Genomic DNA, 24,090 nt, shown 5'->3' on the forward strand with positions numbered 1-24,090 from the left:
TTAAATATTTGTTATCATTTAAAGTTGCACGTGTTTATAAAATTTTTGTTTCTCTTAATCAGAAAATAGCTCATGTCTAATCCCTTTCATACTAATAAAATAGAGAGCAAGAATATCATTTTTGAAAAGTCACTTCCAAATTTGGAAAACCAAAATATTTAAGCCAAAATTTAAAATGGCAATAAGTGGACGTTAAGAACATCTTAAAGTAGTGATGATATATATGTTGCCACCAATTTGTGACAAGAAATAGACTTTAAAATAAATGGAGTTTATTAAAACAATAGTTGAAATTACAGATATAGGTCACACCTCTTGGGATTTGAAAACAATGATTTGAAATGTCTTTTTAGGATGTATTATACATATATCTCTTCATAATGCATTGATATCTTTGTTTTCTTATCACAATAGATGATTTTTGCTGTTATTTGTGTTAAAAATCTATCTATACATATTCATTATACATATTTTACAGGTAGAAGCTTAAAATACATGATCGAATATGTTTTTTTTAAATGTTCATGAAATTTACGGTTATGTTTTATTCAAGATTGCAAAGAAGTAAATGATATATATTTTCCTGACAGGTTAGCATTAATATACGCTCTGTTTGTTTTAAATCATGTATTGTCTGTTAAAAGTAATAAGTCCTTAATCATTTTCGTGTTAGAAAACTAATTATTGAACTTCTAATTAAAATATACATTTTTAATATAAATTTACAATTTATATTAATTTATTAAAAATAGTCCTACTATTCAATATCAATTTGAAAATATAAGATCTAAAAGGACTGTTAGAAAAAACAAAAAATAAAAAATACGATAGTGAACATATGAAAACATGCAAATATCACATTAATTGAAAAATTAAAAAAAAAAATAGTAATAGTATATAGTAGGGTAGTAGCTAGGTATCAGTAAGTAGAGGCTAGAAACGTGTTCTGACTTTTTCGATGTTTCAGAAGAAAAAAGAAAAGAAAAAAAGAGTGAATAATGCATGCACTTAGCGACACGACCAAACCTGGTAGTTGGAAGAAATGGTAGAAGTGTCGGAAAATGTGGAAACTGATTTAATAGAGAAAAAAATAATGAGCAAGTTTTTAGATTTGGGTTGTTTTTGTAGGACACATACCCTATCGTAGGGATGTTAACGTTACTCTTAACCTTAATGTGGCTGCTTCTTTCACTGTTGAAGGAAAAGTCAAATGTCGGTGAAAATTGGCTGGACTTAACTTTCTGGTTTTTGTTATGTCCAATCAATGCTCCTGGGTGATATCAATTAAAATCAACACAGTTAAGGTTGACTTTTCATTTTTGCTTTTTTAAATTACTCACTTTACGTGAGCATTACATTTACCTATATTATTGTATCCTTAAAAAAAATATATATCAAATTTAGTTTATTTAATTATATTTTATTTGTAACTTCAATTTTTTCTTTTATAAAACACGTGAAACAAGATTTTATTTTTTTAATTTATTTTACTATAATCCATGTTTACACTTAAAAGAATACAAGTAGTTTTATGAGTATTTTTGACGATGCTAACATGTTGCTGGCAATATGATGTTTAATAAGTAATTTATTCATTTAATTTGTTATTTTGTTTCTCCTTTTATTTTGTTGTTCAATGTAGTTTTACAATTCTTTAAAAATGTTCAATTTAGCTTCTTTATTATTTTTGATTTAGTCTAGTCTTTTCATTTTTAAAATGATCCAATTTTGTTATTTTCGATTTGAGACCAAATAAGTAATTAAACTCAATTACAATATGTTAAAATATTTCTTTTATAATTTATACATTAATTCACTTAATCTAAATATTCAAGTTATTTAATTTTTTACACCTCACCTAAATATTCAAATCTTTTACATTTAGGTAAACTAATTTAATGTATAAATTCCAAAAATTTATTTTAACATGTGCAAATACATTTAATTACAAATTGGAGAGACAAAATTAGATATTTTAAAAAGGAAATAACTAAATTAAATCAATAATAAGGAAACTAAATTGAATCTATTTAAAAATTGAATGTTTAAATGAAACCAGAAAATAATAAGTGCAGCAAAATAAATCAAAACAACAAATTGGAGGAGTAAATCAATAATTAAACCTTTATTTGATTACTATATAAATTATTTTGGTTAATATTAAGTAAGATAGTTCAAATGTTTTATTTTGAGAGCTTCTAAATTATAAGTTACGAATCGTTCCAATTAATTTTTCATATTTTAAAATATTTTATTATTATCTTTATTTTTTACATATATCATGATATTATAAAAATAATTATATTAATTTAATATTATTTTTGAACTCGGATAAATAACAAAAACAACTCTCATATGTAAATATTTCTCTCGTGAATGTATGTCTCACGTGTAGGGGACCACTGCAGTAGTAGGAGTGAGTAAGAAAACATAAATTATTTGGGTGATTAGATTAAGAAGTTAACCCGTGGTGTGGCCTTTTCAAAGAAGGTAATGAAATTAACAAGAGGTTAATTAATACAATAATAAAAGACTGTTGCTAAGTATTACTCTTACATAAAGAATAGAAATATATTGAGGAACAAAATATCAAAATTAGAAAACAAATGGATCGCGACAATTGTGTCATGACTCATACCATAGACTCTTCAACTTTTCTTTTTGCATGATCACATGATCAATTGTGCATTTCACTATATAAAATTATTACTATTTTGGTGGTTGTGAAGAAATATATCAGATGCACTTTCCTACATTCGTGTGTTTTTTTTTTCTCTCTTCAACAAATTGTGGGTGTGGGTATAGAATCATTTATGGTTAAAAATCACGTATACTATAAAACTTTGTATTATATCGAATCCAGAATGTTCCTTGACCAAAAATTATGAAATTTTTCTACCATTTCACTTTTGCATAAATCAATCATAAGAGAATTTAATCTAAAAATATATTTTCAATAAAAGTTATGCAAACATACACGAAATCATAAGAGACACTATTGTTTAAATTATTTTTCAACTAAGAACTAAAGTACTTATTTCAGTTAAGAAAATTTAGAAATTCAATGAAATAGTATAATTAGGTTATAGAAATTCAATAGAAAAGTTAAGAAATTCAATGAAAATACAGAAATTCAATAAGAAAATGTTTCAATCATTTATGTTAAACTAAAATTAGGTTAAGACATCAATTTTCACGGATTAAAAGTTGTTTATTAGAAATTTGGATCTAACTTAAAATAGTATAAAACTAATGTTAAATATTAGTTAATTTTAATTAAATATCTTTAAAAATAAATTAATGTTCTAATTAAATATCCTCTAAATAGTATACCAACGACTGCGTATCGTTGAAAGCAATAAAATGAATATAACAATCCATGGCAATGAGTCCATCTAAATTGACAAATGTTTTACCTATAAAGTTTCACTATCAAATTTACAAGCTATAAGCTATAATATACAAAGATAAAGTACACCAAACAGATTACCCCAAGAACAAAAGATAAAATACAAATGAAATTAATAATACTTTTATCAGTGTTTCCAAGAGCTGTAAAAGTAAAAGTAAAAGGTAGTTTTATATAAATTTACAGGTAGATAGAATAGACGAGAACATGATCGATGACTGTTGAACAACAAGCATTTAACTTGTGTCCTATTTTCTATTTTCAAAACAGTGAACAAGTTGTGCAAATTATGGATTTGGGATGAAGGCAACCCCAGCTTCCATTCTCTGTTGTAGCCGCAAATAACAACTCATTGTGCTGCCCGAAGGCATCGTGACTGATTCTCGTGTTTTCTTTCACCTTTCTCCATTTTCTAATTTTCCAGCATGTAAGTTACTTTGGCTTCTTTCGCATGCCCATCCGCGATTTTGCATATCTAAGATTCTTATTAAGCAATGCCAAACATTGGATCAGTGATAAGATTCAACCACTACCAAAATCACACAAAAAAATAACAGAAGCAAATGAGAACAAAAGCTCAGGTGACCAAAGGATACTCTAAACGCATTCCCTCGCCAGTTTGCGAAGAGTGAAGAATTGTGCCTTGCAAACTGTTTAGAGCTTCAGTTGAGCTATTGGCATCCTGCACATATACAGTATATACTTTAGTGACTGCTGTTCTGTATCTATGGCTCAAGACATACATATATTACTCCCTCGATATGGCTCGAGACACTGTTCTGTATCTCATGTAGTTTTTTTATTGTTAAAAGACACCCAATAATGTATATTGCAAACAATGAGTGTCTCTTCCAAACGTAGAACAAGGGCTTGTCATTCTCAGATTTATGGACCAAAAAATACAATTTTTGTTTGGACTAGTGATGTTTTTATTATGACATTCTAGCTTGGGCAGGGAAATTGTATATTTTTTGTGACATGTCCATTGTAAAAGAAAATACTCCGATATGGATAGGGGAAAGATATGCAACTGTGATAATTATACATTGATTATTGATACGTTAATGTATTAATGAGCAATTCGTAATGTGAATGTCTCTTCACAAATACTATATATAAATTTTTGTTAAAGCATCTAAACCTTGTCGTACTTTACTATTTTTTGCATTCCACCATATCCCTGTAACTGTATCACGTAATGTATGCTGGCTTTCAAGATGCTGAGTGATAAAATACACCCATTTATGGTTATATCCAGAGCAAAATAAAATAACAAAAAGAAACCTGGAAATCAACAAATGCTACTGGCGCCCCGTATGTGCTCTGCATCTTCAGTTTCAAAAATCCATGGAATCTGATGTAAAATTTTATATAAAAACAAAATTAAATTCAACTTCCACATATTTTAATAATGCAAAAACACCTCATGCGTATATGTCTACCAACCTAGAAAACACTTGCATTAGCTCTTGTTCATTACAAGATGGCCCCAGATTTGCTACAAATAAAGTTGCACACGGGGTTGAGTTTTGAGGAATGTAAGGAGCTGAAGACTTCTTCTGTCAACATATAAGATAAGAAACAAAACAATTACTGAGGAAATCTGTAGTCCTAAGATTAAATAAGGTACTGTCAAATACATATGACATGGAGGAAGACCATGATACTTAAACATGAGAAACATATTGACTTATATATTGCATATTTGCATAAGAGCACATTTCATCAATGGCAAACAAATGGCTATATGTGGGGTGTGTGAATGAAGAATAGCTTTACGAGATAAGTATCAGGCAATCTCCAAAAGTTACTTCTATACTATCATGTAAAGCATTATAATGTTGAAGTTGAACAGCCTAATCAAAGAACTAAAGGACCTGAACATTATACAGAAGTTTCAACACAGTCTAGAAACAAAGTTCGTGAAGATTACAAATAAAAGAGATAAAATTTGCACCCAAGGGTATAGCCAAAGTAAGCTCCAATCCCTTGCGGAACTGTTGAACCAGAGAATAGAAACTATTAGCTTACATCTTACTTCCACACCAGTTTGTATCCCCACTTAAAGCATATTACACCCCAAGGACCATCCAATACTTGGTAGTCAAGAAAACAAGACTAGAAGAGGCTGGAGACGGGTGGGGAACTATTTAATTTTATGTTCTTTGGTTCAATGCTTTGGAGAAGGGAAATAAGACAGCTAAAATCTCATCTCTCCTATTTCACCCCTCCAATGTTGCGAGTGTGAAAGAGAATTCTTTTATATACCAAAATGTCCAAAAAATATATTTTACTTTCGTATCCTCTATTAAAATTATAAAGGATAGCCCCTTTGTGAACCGAACACACTGTTATTCAATTACTAGAACTAACAATAGAACGATGCTGTTTGTATAATAGAGGCAAAGGGGAGCATAATGTATGGCTTAATTATAACTATATTTCTATACGTTCTTCTGTATATTGTTACCACGTTAAAAAATCAAATAGAATAGAAATGAAAATCAGACCTCTTATTTCCAAAGATATATACTAAAACAAAAGAGATGAAACATTATTTTAGGAGTAGCTTTTCTCCAAGCCATCTAAAGGGAAAAAATATTGACTTCCAAATTTTGACTTCAGTTAAAGATTACCAGAATCAAAAAATTGAGACATGTTTCCAAACAAAAGAGCACTTTCAGTTTAACAAGGATATATAACCAACTGAAGCAAATCATACTGGAAATCTTTTTAAGGTGATGCATAAAACATATAAATTGAGCATTTACAACACTAACCATATTCAGGTATCGACCATCATTCACAGCACTCCCATCAGCACTACCAAGACTATTACCAAGAACAAAGAAACAAATAATCAGATGAGATTGCAACAAATAAAAGGGTTAATCTGAAAATAATTACCGTTACTTAAAACACATTAGTTATTTTCTTCTAATTGGGAGAGTTCTATGGGAAGCTCAAACTAACACTGTAAGTTTGGAAAATGTGCTTTTTCAAATATAGAAGCAATCAACTTCCACATAATAAACCGTGATTAAGTAGTGCAGATGACCTTTGTGCAGGTGGATAACCAAACGTGTTCGTGTTGAAAGCAGGATTACCCATTCCAGGCATGTGAATGCTGCTAACACCTGCTAGTGCCGAAGAGTGCAAAACATGTGTAATGTGAGCTCATAGGTAAAAGTGTCCTTGGTGTGATCAATAGTTAACTGACCTCAAAGCAACAGAATAAACGATGAACTGAACATAACACAACAACAGTAAACTGGGGGAAAAGAAACTTCAAACAACCTACATATACAGACAACAACGCACCAAGTTTCAAACTAACAACATCTTACCAGAATCGGGAGTGATCCATGATGATGTAAGACTTCTAGCTTTCTTATCGGCACCGGTTCTCTCATCATCTGTTTGTAAAGGTCAATCAATCAATACAATTCAACTGGAAGATCTGAAATATATTAAAAATAACAACAGAAATCCTTGAATGGAGTTTAGAACTGATAAAAACACATACCTATCCTAGTGCGTTTGGATCTAGAGTTTGATTTTGCAAGATCAATAAATAGAGTGGAGCCCTTTTCAAGATCAAACACCATCCCCTGCAAACCACATTAATCAAAACAATTAAAGCCACGCGAAGAGAAATGCATTTGATGTCAATAAGCAAAACATGTAACAAACAATAATGTTACGACAAGATCTTCACATTCAGAGCATGCATTGCCATGATTGCTGACTGCTGACTGGCGAACACAGCAAAAGCAAAAGGCTGTCAAGACAAGAAAACAACATCAGAGAAAGATTCGCATCATTTCATAAACTAAGAAACCCAAGAAATTAAAATTGCAATGAACCTGAGACGAATTGGTGGGACTCCGGAGATGTGAAGACTCGTAACCGGGAAATTCGTGGAAAAGATTGTAGATTTCGCGGGGCTTGACATCTTCTGGGAGGCCAGCGACGAAGAGGGTGCGAACCTCGTTCGTGGAGGGTTGAGGAGCGCCGTAAGAACCGAACACCGCTTGCTGTTGATGCTGAGCCACGTACGGCGGATGCCCGTGGTGCGCCGGCGGGACAACCGCTCCGGGAGGCGGTGGTACCACCGCCAACAGCGGAGGAGGTTGCGGAGGCGGCGGTTGATAGTACTGGTGGTAAGTGAGAAGGCCCGCCGGTTGGGGCTGTGAGTAGTAGGCAGCCATGTCGTCCATGGAATTCAATTCACACGCGACGAGCCCTAGAATTTTGGTTTATTTTTTTCTCAATTGTTTTATTCGGTTTGTGGGCTTTGAAATTTTTTTGTAGCGTATTAGGCTCGAGTGGGCTTGGCCCATAAACGAAGAGGCATTGCGATGCTACTAAAATATTTTGCAGGACAATTTCTTCCTGCACTGCTCTTTTTTTTTTCTACACTCAAAAAATCTACAATTTTCAAACTACTCTTGGTTAAAAATATAATAAAATCTCTACACATCCTCTTCTTTAATCTTTCCAATTTTGATGTTCAGAAAAATATTTTTGAATTTGAAAATACCTTTGAAAATAATTAATTTGAAATATGTTTTTAACACATTTCAAAAATATTTTGGAATACTCAATCTGAAATTGAAGAAGGAAAAAACTAATTAGATAGTAGATTATTAAATCATAATATGTATTGAAATATGGATTTAATTAAAGGAAATGCACTTTGGAAGTTAAATGGACTATTTGAGTTTGAAGGATTCCAGCAAATGATCTGAGTCATAAAAAGTGGTTTAAAAATTGAGAAAAAATGTAGACACATGAAATATAAATAAGAAGATAAATCTTTACTTTAAGTATAAGATTCTCGAATTCGCATCTAGTTTACTTTGATATCATCTCTTATTCATAACAACTATTCAATTATAGAACCAACATTAAAACTCACATAAAGAGATAAAAATACTTTATTTGAACAACTTTCAATATAAGAAGAAAGGAATGCCATAAAAAGTGATTGGTTCATGTAAAACATAAAAAATATATTTTTTGAAAAATAATACAAGAAAATATTTATAAATTAATTCGTACATAGTTTAATTATAACTTATAAAAAGTTATTATTTTTTAACATATTACAAGTTTAAAATATTTTCTCAATGTGATCACAAATTGTTATTAATTATTGAGAACAAAAATTTAAGTTAATTAAGTTTTATCTAAGTTTAACCTTGTTAATATAAATAGAATGAATTTATCATCCTGTATTTACAATTACTTCATTAGATAAACTTCTTTTAATAACCCAAAAGGTTACCTAAGTGTAAAATTATCTATCATAATTTCACATTTTAATGTTCATGTTGAGAAACGGAATGGGAGAACCGTTTTCTCCACATGAGTTTTGATTTTTTAATTACATGGAGAAATTGGTTACTGATTTCTGAATGAATTATTTTCCAATTTACCATTTATTTTGAAATAGGTAATTATGTACTGAAAATTTGGTTTTGCATTTTAAAAGTAGTTTTTATTTTATTTTATTTTAAATGTTTATGCTATCAATTTTTTTTAATTTTAATTTGATAAACGACTTTAGTTGCTTTTAAAATAACGAAACCAATTTTTGAATACAAAATTAAAAAAAAAAATACAGTTTAAGAAAAAATTACGAAGTAAATAAACGTGTCTATTGAGAAATCAACAACTAATATCGTTTATTCGTAATCTTAAAACAAAAAGGTTACATTATGTAATTTATCTTTTTCTTTTTTAAATCTTAAATAAGTTTCTTTATTTTTATACGTTTTAACATTGATTTTGTTTTGAGAGATTTGATGTAATTACTCATAATTTTTTTACGTTAGAGATGTGTCACTCGTAATTTCTTATATTTTTTATTTATTTTTTAAAATAAAATTTTATCTGTGTCAAAGTGATTTTTTAGCACTGTCATATAACATCATACTATCATGTAACAGAACACTAGTTTCCCGCATGACAACTTTTTATTATTTAAAATAAAATAAAATAATAAAAAAACACAAAGCATTGACACATTTAATACAATACTAATTTGCCAGAATAAACACCAGATTCAAATGCACGAAAATAAAATCACCCACTTAAGAATTTACTACCGAAATGGAAATGAATGTCATAATAAATCCTTACAAAAATTGAGTCGTGGGAAACTGTATCCTCTAACTCATTTTAAATATTATATGTTATTTTTGGGCTAATTAGTATTATAATTCAAAGTATAATCAATGTGTATTGAATTTTGTAAAAATTTATAGTTAAATTTGATATTAAGGAAAGTTTGAGTTAATGATGATTAATACAATTTTATTTTATTTAAATTACAAAAATATTTATAAATATTGTTAAATTACGTTTAATATTTATGGAGAATACTAACCAGTATCCTTAGGATTTAGGGTACTGGTTAAAGATAATTAATTTGTATTGATTTCTTCAATTTTACATTTGAAAATTGAAATAATTAAATATATTAATTAAGATAGTATAAATACATATAATAATTTTTATAAAAATAAAAACACCTTTTTAAATTTTTAAACAATAACCTACTGATACAGAAAAAATGATTTTGAAATTTTTAAGGTCTCTACTAAAATATATTATTTTTGTTTTTTTTATAAGTTTTGTAGATATTTAAAACTATTTTTTTATGATTGTACTATTAATTTAAACTTCTTTATATTTAATTTTTAACAACCTTAAAACATAGTTATTTTATTATATAATTATTTTTTAACTTTTATCGATGAACCTTACATAAAATATGAAACACACGTGTATAACAATTATGAACATTTTTGTCTTTTAAATAAAATAAAATTACATTAATGATGATTATGTCAAATTTAATTTAATATTACACTTACCTATGTATTTTTTATAGAATTCAATGCATATTAATTACCTTAATCAGTGTTAGACGCTGATTAACAAGACCCATATTTTATTTAATGCTAACAAATAAAAATTAAAAAAACAATTAAATAATAAAATAAATGCATTTTATTGTTATTAAAAATTAAAATATAATTAAATATAAAAAATTTAAATTAATAAAAAAACTAACAAAAAAATAGTGTTAAAATATATAAAAAATAAAAAAGAAAATAATTAAACAATTAAAGTACTTATTTGTATCCTACAATGATTATTTAACAATTTCACAAAAATATTTGTCGTTTATAAAGTTTATTATATAAATTTATATTTTTTAATTAATAAATTTAATTATTTTAATTTTTATATAAAATTAATAAAATCAATACACATTAATTATTATTTAACCATATTAACATACTGTACTCTTCCACCCACACACGTATTGTACTCTTCCACCCACACACCTAATCTCCTGGTTTTCCGACAGAGTTCGTTATATGCAATCAAACAAACAATTCATTATACATATGTAGGTTTGTGTAAAACCTTTAACTAAAGTAAAAATTATAGTATTTTATGTTAATTAATAGGCACACAACAGAAGTATCTATTTTGTATTTTGTGGGAGCCACATTCTCTACATCTACATTATTGATTACAGTATCATGGTTATAATATGCTCATTATTCATGTTAAAGAAATAGTTACTAAGTCCCACAATTACTATTTAATAAGTTTCTACAAAGAATTTTATTTACATAATAAATAATTAATGTTGAATTTTTCAAAAATAATTTTGCATTGTTTGTAATAAAAGTTATGATTTTTTCATTAGCTGTAAAGAATGAATTTTAAAAGTGATGAAAATAAATAGAGAAATTAAATATATTTGTAGTATTTAAAATTGAAATCAAATTTTTTTAATGGCAATATAGTTTTTGATTTGAAATTGTTTTTTTTTTCAATATATATTTATTTTAATATAAATAAATTAATTTTTTATAAGTTTAGTGGTGTTCACATTTAAATAAAAAAGTTTCAAAAATATAAATAACTTAAAACATTCTTTCACATATAATTTTTTTTTCAATTAAATTATAATTTTACATTTATTCACTTTTTAAAATTTAAAAAATAAATTGTATCAGAATTTGAAATGAAGATAAATTTAAATTTTATATCAAATTTAAGAAACTAAAAAAATATTTAAAAGTAGTAAATAAAAATTAAGATTTGAACATGCAAGGCGTTCAACGTGAACCTAAATGAAAGATTCTGGCCACAGGTGGTAGTACAATTACCCACGGGAACCACGAGTGCTCTCACATTTTTATTAATAAAATGTAAAGTTAATTCAATATATTCTAAAATAAGCCCTCGATTCACTCGGGCTCCACTCATTCAGTGCAACAAAAACATTTTTTTGAGTAAAATTCCAATACATATGATGTTTTGTGGTTCTTAATGTATATAGCTTACAGAACATTCTATGTCGACACGTACCCAACACGAGACACGAGTCACTCTCACACATACACTTATTATTATAATAACAAAATCTATACTCCATTCAATATTATATTCCAAAGGATGGCCTCGATTCACTCGTGCTCCACCCCTTCACCATCACAAGAACATTTTTTCAACTCAATTATAACTGCAATCATTAATCTCATCGTATAAGTCCATCCCCTAGAATTACCCAAATTACAATACACTTTAATGTCATAATAGAATAAAAATATTGGTTGTGCTGAAAAGAACGCAGATCAATTCAGAATATTAATGTATTTATATTCAAGAATCACTCCATTTATAAAAAAAATACAGAAAACATAAAAATATAATATAAAAACTTCAAAATCAAAAAAATATGACCGCAAAATAATAACACTATGTAAACAAATTTATAACACATATACTATTTTTTCATGTTTTTTTCTATCTCAAGTACACTCACAATTTTCAAATTAAAAATAAAATTCATATATTAGAAGACTCTATTACAGGAAAAAAAAATACAAAGTGTATTTGATTAAGATGAAAAATATCATAAATTTAAAATTTATTATATAATCACTAGCACTTGTTCTATATTACTTTAATCGATACCAAACTTTTCAAGACGAGATATTCTCGTCTGTTCCAAATTTTTTATATCATAAATTTAAAATTTATTATATAGACACTAATATTTATCTTATATTACTCTAACTGATATGAAATATTTTAAGACGAGTTATTTTCGTTTGATCTAAATTTTCTTTGCAAGACGGAAAAACATCATAAATTCAAAATTTTATTATATAATCACTAATAATGTTATATTATTCTAACTGATACTAAACTTTTCGAGAAGAGTTATTTTCAGCTGTTCCAAATTTTCTTTTGAAGGGATGAATTAAAAAGTATCCATTTTGTTGCAAAAGGAATTACAAAACTCAAACTTTTCATCTGTTTGTTTTATTAGTTTTCTTTTTGTTTGCACGAGATTAAAAGAGTAATTTAAGTTGAGTTTAGGAAACTGATTAGAGCAGCCGACAAATAGTGTGAATGTTGAGAGATTGCAGTGTATATATTAGAGGATCATGAATTGAATAATATTGTGAAGAGACCAGAAGTGGCCATAGCGATGGGGAAAGAGAGTGAGCTAAAGTCAATTTTCCTTCCTTTTCTGTCGACTAGTCACATAATTCCTCTGGTGGACATGGCCAGGCTCTTTGCCATGAATGGCGTAGACGTCACCATAATAACCACCCCACAAAACGCCACCGTTTTTCAGAAGTCCGTAGACCTCGACTCCGCTCGCGGCCGCCCCATCAGAACGCACTTGGTCACCTTCCCCGCCGCCCAAGTGGGGCTTCCGCCGGGGATCGAAGCCTTCAACGTCGACACGCCCCGCGAGATGACCCCCAGAATCTACATGGCTCTCGCCATTCTCCAACCTCGCTTCGAACAACTATTCCACGACCTCCGACCCGACTTCATCGTCACCGACATGTTCCACCCCTGGACTGCGGAAGCCGCCGCCAAGCTCCGCATTCCCAGGATCATGTTTCACGGCGCAAGTTATCTCGCTCGCTCCGCTGCGCACGTTGTGGAGCAGTACGCACCCCATCTGGCAGCGAAATCCGACACCGACCGGTTTGTGTTACCTGGGTTGCCCGACAGGTTGGAGATGACGCGGTTGCAGTTGCCGGATTGGCTCAGATCTCCGAACCAGTACACGGAGTTGATGAAGACGATTAAGGAGTCAGAAAAAAAGAGCTACGGGTCTCTTTTCAACAGTTTCTACGACCTCGAGAGTGGTTACTACGAGCACTACAAGGGCGTGATGGGGACCAAGAGTTGGGGAATTGGACCGGTTTCGTTGTGGGCGAACCAGGATGCTTCCGATAAGGCTGCACGTGGGTACGCTAAAGAGGAAGAAGGAGAAGAAGGGTGGCATGAGTGGCTCAACACGAAGGAAGAGAGCTCTGTTTTGTACGTGAGTTTTGGGAGCATGAACAAGTTTCCTTACTCCCAGCTTGTTGAAATCGCGCGTGCACTTGAAGATTCTGGGAAAGATTTCATTTGGGTGGTGAGGAAAAACGGTGAGGGTGGAGAAGGAGAGAAGTTTTTGGAAGAGTTTGAGAAGAGAATGAAGGAAAGCAAGAAAGGGTATCTGATATGGGGTTGGGCGCCGCAGTTGCTGATACTGGAGAATCCTGCGATCGGAGGATTGGTTAGTCACTGCGGTTGGAACACGGTGGTGGAAAGCGTGAATGCGGGGTTGCCGATGGTGACGTGGCCTCTGTTTGCGGAGCATTTTTTCAATGAGAAGCTGGTGGTGGATGTGCTGAAAATTGGAGTGCCGGTGGGGGCGAAAGAGTGGAGAAACTGGAACGAGTTTGGGAGTGAAATTGTGAAAGGAGTAGACATTGGAAACGCCATTGGTGCGATGATGAAGGAGAAGAGTGAGGAACTGAGGAAAAGAGCGAAGACGCTAAGCGATGCTGCAAAGAGAGCTATAATGGATGGTGGCTCTTCGCACAACAACATGAAGGAATTGATTCAGGAACTCATTCAGATCAAACATTCCAAAGCTCAAGAAACCACAACCACTCCTTGACACCACTTTTGCCCTCCGTGGTGTTTCTCGTTTTTTGTTGCATTCCGATCAGAACTTCTGACTAATGTAGTTTGTGTTTGGTTTGAGATTTCAAGCTTAATATTTCTAGTAAGTTGAATAAAATAAGAACACCACTTTGAAACTACATATTTTTTTTTTTGTGGAAAATATATTCTGACAACTAAATTTTAATAATTTTTTTTATAACTTTAGGTCACATTTTTTAAATAGTTTTAAATATAGAAAAATAAAAATAAATAAATAAAGTTATTTAAAAAATATTATATTAATTTGTAAAAAAAATTATCAAAAATTAATAATTAAAAAATTATTATTTTTTATTACTATTTGACAATTACAATTTTTTCCAATTATTTTAAATGAAAGTGACTTGTTGAAATATCTAATATAAACAATTTTAACTATTTTTACTTCATGTAATTATACTTTTCAAAATATAACTTTAATTAGTGAATGACTTCTGATTACCTTATATTTTTCTCATATGAAAAGTTTATTGTAGATAGAATATTATGAAATTATTTTGGTTTTTTTACGATAAACAAAAGGAGGTAGTAATTTATGATAAATAAACATCGTTGGCTGACTCCACTGACCCCTCACTTCCAATAATGAAAATAGAATAGTAAATAGTGAAGTTTAATTAAGGAATTTAAATAAAACAAGTTATGCCTGGAAACTTTGGGAGTTTAAAAGTTCTTATGTGATAACAAAGGAATTTTAATAGGGTTTTCTATATCAATAATTGTGGGATTCATTTAATATGATATCTTATACTATATTCATGTTGACGTAACATAGCAGATAAATTGTTTCTATTTTCATAAATGTACATAGATTTCAAATTGGTATTACTATTTTTTTTAATTGCCTGTTCCTATTTCTGTAACAAGTATAAGTTAAGAATATTTACTGTTTTTTCTGTCTAATTCATTTTCTCCATCCACTATAGTCTGTTGTTCCTCAAATACTATTTTCTGAGTTTATTTATGTTGTCCCATTTGGATACGTGACCTTTCAGTAGAAAATTGTCACGTATTACCATTAACGTAGTCTTCTAACATAACATTCTTCTCAATTCGAGATCTGGACAAATAATTCTCTTATAATCGAGGTTAATCTAGGTTAATCACTTACATATTTTTCTTTAAATATATTATCAATTTTAAGAAAATGTTTGAAATTGGTGGTTTATGGAAGTTTTAAATTTAGAAATACCAGAAAATAATGTCATAGTAAGAAGAGGAAATTTTAATTTTCCAATTTTATTTTTGTATTATGATAAAACTGCTATATTATTTTTATAAGTTATTTTTGTTATGATAAAAATCTATGTTATTATTATGAGAGATAACTTAATACGGTGAATGACTAAAACTTTATTAAAATGTCACATTATTTTTATAATAATTCTTTTCTCTTAAAATTATATATTTTATCTAAAAATATGAAAAAAAATTAATATATAGATAAATGCATATCCTATCTTATTTAAATTAATTTTGTGATTAAATTAGATTTAAATCATTTTCTTAATATCGCGAAGTCGTTTCTATTTTCTTCAAACAAAAATAGATTTACGCACCAAGTGTGTTTTTTGCTTTTAACAAATTGATATATACAAAACCTAATATAGAGTCTCTGGTACTTGTGCACGCATCTTCTATCCACATCGAAGGCTTTCATAGTCTAAGTTCAACGAAAATCCATAGGCTATCGTTCTACAATTTATGAACTGGCAGGCAGCACTCAAACACCAGAAATGGGAAGCTTACTTATCCAATTACATTTCGGCATCAACAATAAGCCATTCAAAGCAATAATATAAAGGTTAATTGATCTTCTGTAATTAGAATATAAGCATTTTGTAGCCAGGCAATAACATCAAACGTAGCAACTCCAATTCCCTTTCTAAGATTCAAATCACATTCAGGTATCGTCACGTGAATTTACGTCATACATACCTTTCAACACCGTGAATGACGAAAAACTAACATGTCAATAACTAGCATATACCCCACTCAGCATGTGCCATCACTTAAATAGAAAGTTTTCAGTGATAAAGGACAAATCAATTGGCTAATAGGTTTGATATCAGTATAGAAACAAGAAATTCAGAACAGAAAGTACCACTGTAGGAGTCATAATATCATATAATTCATAACAGTAAATTTATCCATTCACATAGAAATGTAGCAGCTAACATGAGGCACAGAAAGTGTCGCCAACAAGTATTATTGGTTGACTTTCACATTGTAATATATTAACACGTTATCCAGACCTGAGAGGAAGCAGAAATAGTTAAAACCATGGAGTCTGCATATTATGGCAGCTAACAATCACAGAACAGTTTCAACACGGAACAATAAATAACTGACAACAACTAACATACTAGAATAGTTTCCTAAAGTGAACAAATATAGAACTAGACAAGAGGTGGGTATTGCTTTGCCTGCTGCCGGACTCTTCTCTTATATTCAGTCGCATCCTGCACAAACAAATATTTATAAGGACTCACTTTCTCATATTGCACTATGTTCAATGAAAAAAGATCCCACACGAAGTGCGAGTATATTAACAATTATTAGTGCCTGCGTGAGCATGGACTGCATATTCATAAAGTTAGAAAATTATACTACTTCCTTTACTCTTCGAAAACAAGTATAGTGATACAATTCCCGGTAAAGTGCGTGGCGTTTGTCAGGTTAGCTACCTGGATGAATAGATGATAACCCTCTGTCTGAGCAGGATCAGCAGGATTAGGTTGATCAAGCAAGTCTTGGATGCCCACAAGAATCTGCTTCACTGTTATAGCTGGTCTCCAGCCCTAAATGTAAAAGAATGATTCTATAAATATATATGTATACACTGAAAAGCATGTGGAATAACATAATACAAGCTTGAAGATGTCATTGACTTGAAAGAATTCAACTAACATCATGCAATTATAAGAAGGATATACTTACACTATCTTCATTAAGTATAGACAAGCAAACAGTTCCAGATGGATACACATTAGGGTGAAAGAAACCTTGAGGGAATTTACACTTTGGAGGCTTGCTAGGGTAATCTTCACTGAAATGCATCGTCAGTGGGAAATATCCACCCTCCCAATCAGTCTGCAACAAACGACATACAGAATAATTTCAATGAAATAAACAAGCGTCTTGCTCATTCATATGCAAGTCTAATCCAAGATATTCGAAGTCATCGAGCATGATGCACTAGCATAAGCTCTAAGGGATAAAATATTTTGAGTAATTTCCATGACCTTGACCATGTTAAATGCAAAAGGTCAATAGTAAGCTACCTATAGCAGATAAGAGGATGTCATCTATTACAATATAATAGAACAATAACAAAATTTATAATAACTAGTCCACTATTAAATTTATTATATATTAATGAATAATCTGTATTTGAAAAGCTATAACAGATTTTAAAATGTTTAGTTAGTAAAAGATTTCAAACGATAAATCAAGTAAAGAAATTATAACACATAAATTAATCAATCAAATATTTTCTATTTGATATTAAACAATAGTAGGTATGTTCTGGCCTTGCGTTACTAGTTTACGCTTTAAATTTTAAAACATTTTAATTAAGATATTTTATTCTAATACTAAATCTATGAAACTTCAGTCAAAACACGCTGTTGTAATTGTTCTAAATCACAAGTGGCTAAAGTTTAAAACAGATAAACCGTTCAGCGTTGTTAGTTAGGTTTCCAAAAGTCTTCGTCTGGTGTGAATCAGGTCACCTTTTTGACCCCCCTTTCTCACGGCCAACTAGCACGTGGCCTGAGTTAAACACTAGCGGCAAACAGCAAATAAATATGGTATATGAAAAAAGACCGTCGCCATGATTTTAGACGTGAAATCGCCATGATTTTAGACGTGAAAGCCCCGTGATGGCTACGCGTATTAAAGGCCCTTAGAGGAGTAGCAGGGTGCTGCAGCACGATATAAAGGCCACTGTTCAACACAATTGACTACTACGATAAGCATCATTAATAATAATCATCCCCAATAAAATCATTGGTAGGTTAAGTGTTGAAACTATATTTCTTTGGTAGATTTGTTAATATATCACACTCATTTAAACCTTACTAGATTCCAAAATCAATGCGTACTAAAATGCATCACACTTAATCTAAAACACTTCACTGTCCCACTTTTTGTTTTCTATCCTGCTCTCTATATTTTGGTAATAAGTTATAAGTTGAAAATTCGTCCAATCACATGACAAAATATAAAAAACAGGACATCCTAGAAGGCACAAATGCCACTGTGAACGAACAAGCATATAAAAGTCAAGACAATAAGCAGATATAAGAGCCATAAAATCATATCTTTCACTTAATGGCCCAGATAATGGAAAAAAAAAAAAACAGCACACAAATCATCTCATGGGAGATGCTGTTACTCTTTTTTCAAGCTTAATATGTTGACTATTAACCAATATATAGCTAAATACCCACGTACAGGACTTAAGACCCTTACGGTGTTTTAAATATTGGATAGCAATACAGAGAAGCAGACCACACAATCAATATAGTGGGAGAGTCACTATTCAGAAAACTTTCATTTACTATATTAGTTTATTATATAAATTCAATATTATATGTTAAACTTTATTTAGTTTTTAGTACTATTACTATTCAGTTTAATATTGCCAGCGTATCTTCTGTTAGACAATGCTACTGGTTGTTTATGTTCTTACAGTTGTCTGTTTTTGTTCTGACGTAGAGTAACTGTTTGAGGCAGTCACTATAATTTGTTTCCTATGTGGTTAGTGAAATGTTTTAGTTAAACAGATATGACTAACTTATTCTGTAAATTTGCTCTGTCTCTAAACATATATATTTAAATACACACATGTATATTTGTTTCCTATGTGGTTAGTGAAATGTTTCAGTTAAAAAGATATGACTAACTTATTCTGTAAATTTGCTCTGTCTCTAAACATATATATTTAAATACACAAACATGTATATTTGTTTCCTATGTGGTTAGTGAAATGTTTCAGTTAAACAGATATGACTAACTTATTCTGTAAATTTGCTCTGTCATTAAATACACGCACAAGTATATATATAAGTGGTTTTCTGTAAACAGAGTTTCACTATCCTGTCTGTATCCTCGACTATACTAATAAAATCAGTTTATCGGTGTTTAATATCATGGTACCAGAGCACGTCGACCCTTTAGCATGGCTTTCACTAGAAATATTGATGGTGATGTTTCTTCTTCAATGCCGGTGGTGATCTATACAGAAAACTGAAACAGTAATTAGAGCACATAGCCTTCATCAGTTTGTTTCTCTCTACATTCCTGTTTTTTTTAAGTAATGGTAATCAATATCACGTCAATCCAGCATATCTAGCTTTGGAAAAGCATGACCAATTCTTCTAGCTCAGCTTCAATCGTCCTTATTAAATTCTATGCTTGCCCAGGGTTCTTGGATCAACACATTCTTATAAAGTGAGGTACGAAACACACTTGTATTCCCATCATCAAATTTGAGTCAGAGCAAGACAACTTAGATCTGAACTTCACCATTCATTTCTTAAAATGTATCATCCACTATAAGATCATTATCGGACCACCCACAAATATCTAGTCTATCACTTGAGATTATCGGTTTTCAATTTTTTAAGATGACATCAAAGTCATTAGAAGTTTATCCCATTCATGGTTATGGGCTATCAGGTTCTACCATAATCACACTTTTGAGATGTTCAATCCTTAGCATGAGAAATATGTTAGAAGTACAAAGCCTACTAAAAAAATGGTTTATCATGTGCCTTTACTATCAAATTTATATCTAAGGTTTAAGCCTGAAGCATCACACAGCTAGAAGAGTTCCAAATAACTTTACCATCCTCAAACTATGCGCCCCCACAAACTTACATATCTGCTCTCCATACCACCAACAATTCGATTAAAACTGATAAGAAAAGCACCTGTCATGACATGTAAGGCTCTAAAGCACAAAAGTCATAGAGGGCACACCATTACTAGCATGTTAAGCAAACTGAATCCGGATCAAGACCTATAGTTTACTTCCAATCCGTAAACCTCTAGGAGACGAGCACCGAGAAAAAAATTTGATAGAAGTCAAAGATAGTTCATGCTAGCATTGAAGATAAACGCAGATAAAGGGCATGGAGGAGGAGGGGATACAATAAGAAGAGAAAATAACGCACCCCAGTCTTGCCAGGAATAGTGCAATGCCAGACCATCAAATTGACGGTGCCATCAGGGAGAGTTTCCGGTTTGGCAACGAAACCCTAAATTAAGAGAAACAAACATAGATTGTAACGGAAGTAGAATACAAAATTGAAGAGAAATAAGCAGAGAAAAAAATTAGGGAAAAATTAAACGATACGAACATGTGGATGGTTCTTCCGCCATGATTTTCGCTCCTCAGCAAGACGTCCACGGGCGATTCCAGACATGTTTCTGAGTGTGGATTCTCCGCTCCTAAAACCTGAAGAAGCAGAGTAGAGAAACAACAATGAAAAAAGATGGTTTTTCTGGCTTTATATATCTTTGTTTGTTGGATGAGTAAATAGTATAAACAATTGATTTTACCAAACCCTCTCTCTCAGTACAAATACAACACAGAACTCAACAAATCTGTTTTCTTCACCGCTTCCTTCTCTCTACAATAAAACCAACGCTCCTGATTTCATCTAAAACTGCGGATGCATTTGTCCCTTTATATTCTCTCTCCGTCAGGTATTCAAAAACTCTTCCTTATCACGCGTGAGAATCACGCTATTCTGCCCCCACACGCCATCACGTGACTTTTCGTTTGCTTTCTCTTTTTTTTTTCATTCTTACCAAACAACAAATATTTTTTCAAAAACAAAAAAAAATAAAGCCAAACTGTTTTTCAATTTGTTTTCACGAATATACCCTTTTTTGAAACAGATTGAATATATCTTTTTATTTTTCAAATGAATTTAAAAAAAAATATTTTTCATATAAAACGAATTATACAGTTTTAATTATAATTTATTGTTTTAAAAGTAAACAGTTAAAAATACATGTCTTGTTTAGTTTAAAAATAGAAAAATTAGTTTTATTTACTTTATAAATAACTAACGTAAACATGCGATCACATCTATTTACGTATTTATTAAATATATATGATATTACATTGTAGGTGATTAAATATGTGATATTATGTTATAATGTTATTTGATTAATATATAAAATAAAATTATATTTATTAAAAATAAAATATATCAGAAAAGATGAAAGAATAACCGTTGATAAATAAAAAATAAGAAAAGAAGCAGACGATTTTATAAAAAACATATAAAAGTAACGGTCAATTTTCAAAAATTTAATAAATAATTATATTTTAAAGGGTAAAATTGATATTTTGAAATGTGGACACAAAAGAAAAAATTATCTTTATATATTGTTATTGATTATTGAAAATACATATGCGTGTGTTCACTTCTTTATAGAAAAAAAACAATATAATTAAAAAGTTAAATATAAACAATTTTACAATTTAATTATAGATATTTTTATTTATTTTGTAGATAAATTTTATTTATTTAATTTATAAAAATAATTGATTTTAAAACATATTAAATTTAAAGATCAGCTAATTTTAAATAATACAGCACCTTGACGATATCTTCAAGAGTAAAATCTAAAAGAAAATATACCCCAAAATGGGAAATGCTTTTCTATATATAAATATAAATTTTTATTAGAAGTAACTATTTTAATTTTAAAAGTTAGCTAAATTCTAAAGAATGTCAAATAAAAAATACTAAAACTTATAAATTAAATATTTTAATTTAAAACAACAGAAAATTGCTAAAAAAATATGGAAATAAAAAGATGAATCCCTCATAGATATAATTTATAATTTTATTAATTGAAAAAATATTTATATGTATAAGCAACTTAGTAAGTTATAAATTGATTTATCTTTCTTTGTTTTTCTATTTCTAAAGATTTAATGTATAAAATAAAATATGTTTACCACGTGGGAAAAAACATTGTAAAAATTTCCTTAATAAGTTTAAAGTTCAAAAGAAAAAGTTAATTTAAAATGGAAAATGATTTTTTTTAATTTATAAAAGTATATATATATATATATATACCGTAGAAAAAAGTGTTGGGATGATGTGTTGAACAGTACAGGGAATTGGATAAATTAACCTAATTTTTTCCAGAAAATAATTGATGAGGATGGGATTTTGATAGACATGCTTATTGTCTGTTTTGAATTATATCTTTGGATTGGTATTTATGATTGAGTTTAATTTCATTAAATTCTTTTTATGGGTTTGTTGTGTGTTCAGGACTATAGTAACTCTAGTATTGACCTGTGAGAGAGACTTTTCATAAATACATTAAGTATGTTCTGATGTCACACGTTTAGACGTAGGTTATAAAAGAAGGAAGATAAGAATATAGAAAACTTTCTTGATTATTTAAAGTAGACAAGACTATACAAATTTTATGTTTACTTCATTTTTTATAGACGAGTAATCATTGCATTTGAAGTATTGATTATTTATTTTAAAATATAGAAAATGTTTGTTACTTTTTAAAATTGTTTCGAAAGGTGAAAAATGGAAGAAAATAGGAATATATAAATTTTCTTCAACCTCAACTTCTGAACGAAGTGTGACCATTTGAAATAACGAAACAGATACATATTAAAAAGAAATTTGTCTAGGTCACCTTCTTTTATTTATACTGGAAAAAATACATGTGTTATATACATATGTATTTGTTTATTTTTATTGTACATCATTTATTTTATTTTAAAATATTATTGAATTTAAATAATTTTGATTTAAAAAGATAAAATGGTGAAATAATTATTTTGGTTTAAAAATAATTAAACCTAAATTAATGGTCCTTCAAGTGTAAAAGTAAAAATATGATTGTTTAAATTTAAAAGTGATTATTTAAAAGAATAGAATTATTATAAAACTTTGTGCATCAACAAAAGAAAACATTTATTTACATAAAGGCATACATATATATATATATATATATATATATAAATGTTTGTTATATTTTAGTAAAATAGTTTTAAATTAATAAATCATCGTTATTGTGAAACTCTATAAAATGACATTTTAGAAGTGATAGAGATTTAAAAATAATGAGACTCGATTATTTTAATGTTAAAAGGTTTTAATATAAATAGAATCATTCTAAAGTAGTTTTGTTATTTTAAAACACATTATCTCTCCTATCTCTCTATAAACCACTATTCTATAACTCTCTGACTTCTCTCTAGGATTGTTGTCTCTCTGGTCATCTGATTGAAGAATCGAGATCATAGGATTGATCCTCTCGGTGAGCTCTTTAAGTTAGACCAATCAGTTTCTCCGTTCGCATAAGTTGAGTTTTTGTCCTCTTTTTGGTCTAATTATGTTTTCTCTCGCATGTGAGCCATCTTTCGTTTACATGTTGATCATCGATATGAGTTTTTGTTGATCAGTGATCATAATGGTAGGTCCTGATTGTTCTTGTGATGTTTTAATGTGTAGATAGAGCATCATGTGGAGTTAGATGCGTTTTGGTGTTCTTTGAGCGGTTTGGGTCTATAGAGTCGCTTTGTCAGGTAAGAGAAGTTGATAATTAAATTTAATTAGAGAATA

The 24,090-nt window shown here is 29.8% G+C and overlaps 3 protein-coding genes across 6 annotated transcripts; 1 reads left to right on the plus strand and 2 right to left on the minus strand.

Annotated features, from left to right (window-relative positions):
* Window positions 1–3,486: 3,486 nt before the first annotated feature.
* On the minus strand, window positions 3,487–7,667 carry LOC114166636 (RNA-binding (RRM/RBD/RNP motifs) family protein). Of its 4 annotated transcripts, none has more exons than XM_028051405.2 (10): window positions 7,276–7,667; window positions 7,128–7,190; window positions 6,936–7,020; window positions 6,757–6,825; window positions 6,468–6,549; window positions 6,190–6,241; window positions 4,856–4,965; window positions 4,694–4,763; window positions 4,006–4,091; window positions 3,487–3,884 (listed from the first exon to the last, which is right to left on the minus strand). In XM_028051405.2, the coding sequence occupies exons 1-10, from the start codon at window positions 7,627–7,629 to the stop codon at window positions 3,842–3,844; spliced, it is 1,014 nt and encodes a 337-aa protein (XP_027907206.1). In that variant the 5' UTR covers window positions 7,630–7,667; the 3' UTR covers window positions 3,487–3,841. The 4 variants fall into 4 exon arrangements, with proteins under 4 accessions (XP_027907206.1, XP_027907215.1, XP_027907199.1 ...); XM_028051414.2 differs by having other exon boundaries at window positions 6,468–6,546; window positions 7,276–7,666; XM_028051398.2 differs by having other exon boundaries at window positions 4,856–4,968; window positions 6,468–6,546; window positions 7,276–7,666.
* A 5,232-nt stretch (window positions 7,668–12,899) lies between these two features.
* On the plus strand, window positions 12,900–14,562 carry LOC114174625 (soyasapogenol B glucuronide galactosyltransferase-like). Its single transcript, XM_028059453.2, has one exon. It carries the CDS (start codon window positions 12,939–12,941, stop codon window positions 14,415–14,417), a length of 1,479 nt encoding a protein of 492 aa, XP_027915254.2. The 5' UTR covers window positions 12,900–12,938; the 3' UTR covers window positions 14,418–14,562.
* A 2,030-nt stretch (window positions 14,563–16,592) lies between these two features.
* LOC114174091 (SUMO-conjugating enzyme SCE1) lies at window positions 16,593–21,166 on the minus strand. Its single transcript, XM_028058840.2, has 6 exons — window positions 21,035–21,166; window positions 20,833–20,930; window positions 20,647–20,730; window positions 17,405–17,557; window positions 17,152–17,265; window positions 16,593–16,926 (listed from the first exon to the last, which is right to left on the minus strand). Exons 2-6 carry the CDS (start codon window positions 20,896–20,898, stop codon window positions 16,864–16,866), a joined length of 480 nt encoding a protein of 159 aa, XP_027914641.1. The 5' UTR covers window positions 20,899–20,930; window positions 21,035–21,166; the 3' UTR covers window positions 16,593–16,863.
* Window positions 21,167–24,090: the final 2,924 nt, after the last annotated feature.

Source organism: Vigna unguiculata, chromosome 2, assembly GCF_037176805.1.
Source record: "Vigna unguiculata cultivar grain cowpea cultivar isolate G323 ecotype 2 chromosome 2, ASM3717680v1, whole genome shotgun sequence".
Taxonomy (NCBI): domain Eukaryota; kingdom Viridiplantae; phylum Streptophyta; class Magnoliopsida; order Fabales; family Fabaceae; genus Vigna; species Vigna unguiculata.

What these genes read in the sequence shown, in the direction of transcription:
- LOC114166636 (XM_028051392.2), bottom strand. Translation starts at nt 7,629, where the DNA reads ATGGACGACATGGCTGCCTACTACTCACAGCCCCAACCGGCGGGCCTT. An exon ending in GTCCCACCAATTCGTCTCAG is followed by an intron (nt 7,191 to 7,275) that starts GTTCATTGCAAT and finishes TTGTCTTGACAG; the next exon opens with CCTTTTGCTTTTGCTGTGTT. An exon ending in GGTTATCCACCTGCACAAAG is followed by an intron (nt 6,242 to 6,467) that starts GTCATCTGCACT and finishes TCTTGGTAATAG; the next exon opens with TCTTGGTAGTGCTGATGGGA.
- LOC114174091 (XM_028058840.2), bottom strand. Translation starts at nt 20,898, where the DNA reads ATGTCTGGAATCGCCCGTGGACGTCTTGCTGAGGAGCGAAAATCATGG. An exon ending in CTATTCCTGGCAAGACTGGG is followed by an intron (nt 17,558 to 20,646) that starts GTGCGTTATTTT and finishes CGTTTGTTGCAG; the next exon opens with ACTGATTGGGAGGGTGGATA. An exon ending in CTATACTTAATGAAGATAGT is followed by an intron (nt 17,266 to 17,404) that starts GTAAGTATATCC and finishes TTTTACATTTAG; the next exon opens with GGCTGGAGACCAGCTATAAC.
- LOC114174625 (XM_028059453.2), top strand. Translation starts at nt 12,939, where the DNA reads ATGGGGAAAGAGAGTGAGCTAAAGTCAATTTTCCTTCCTTTTCTGTCG.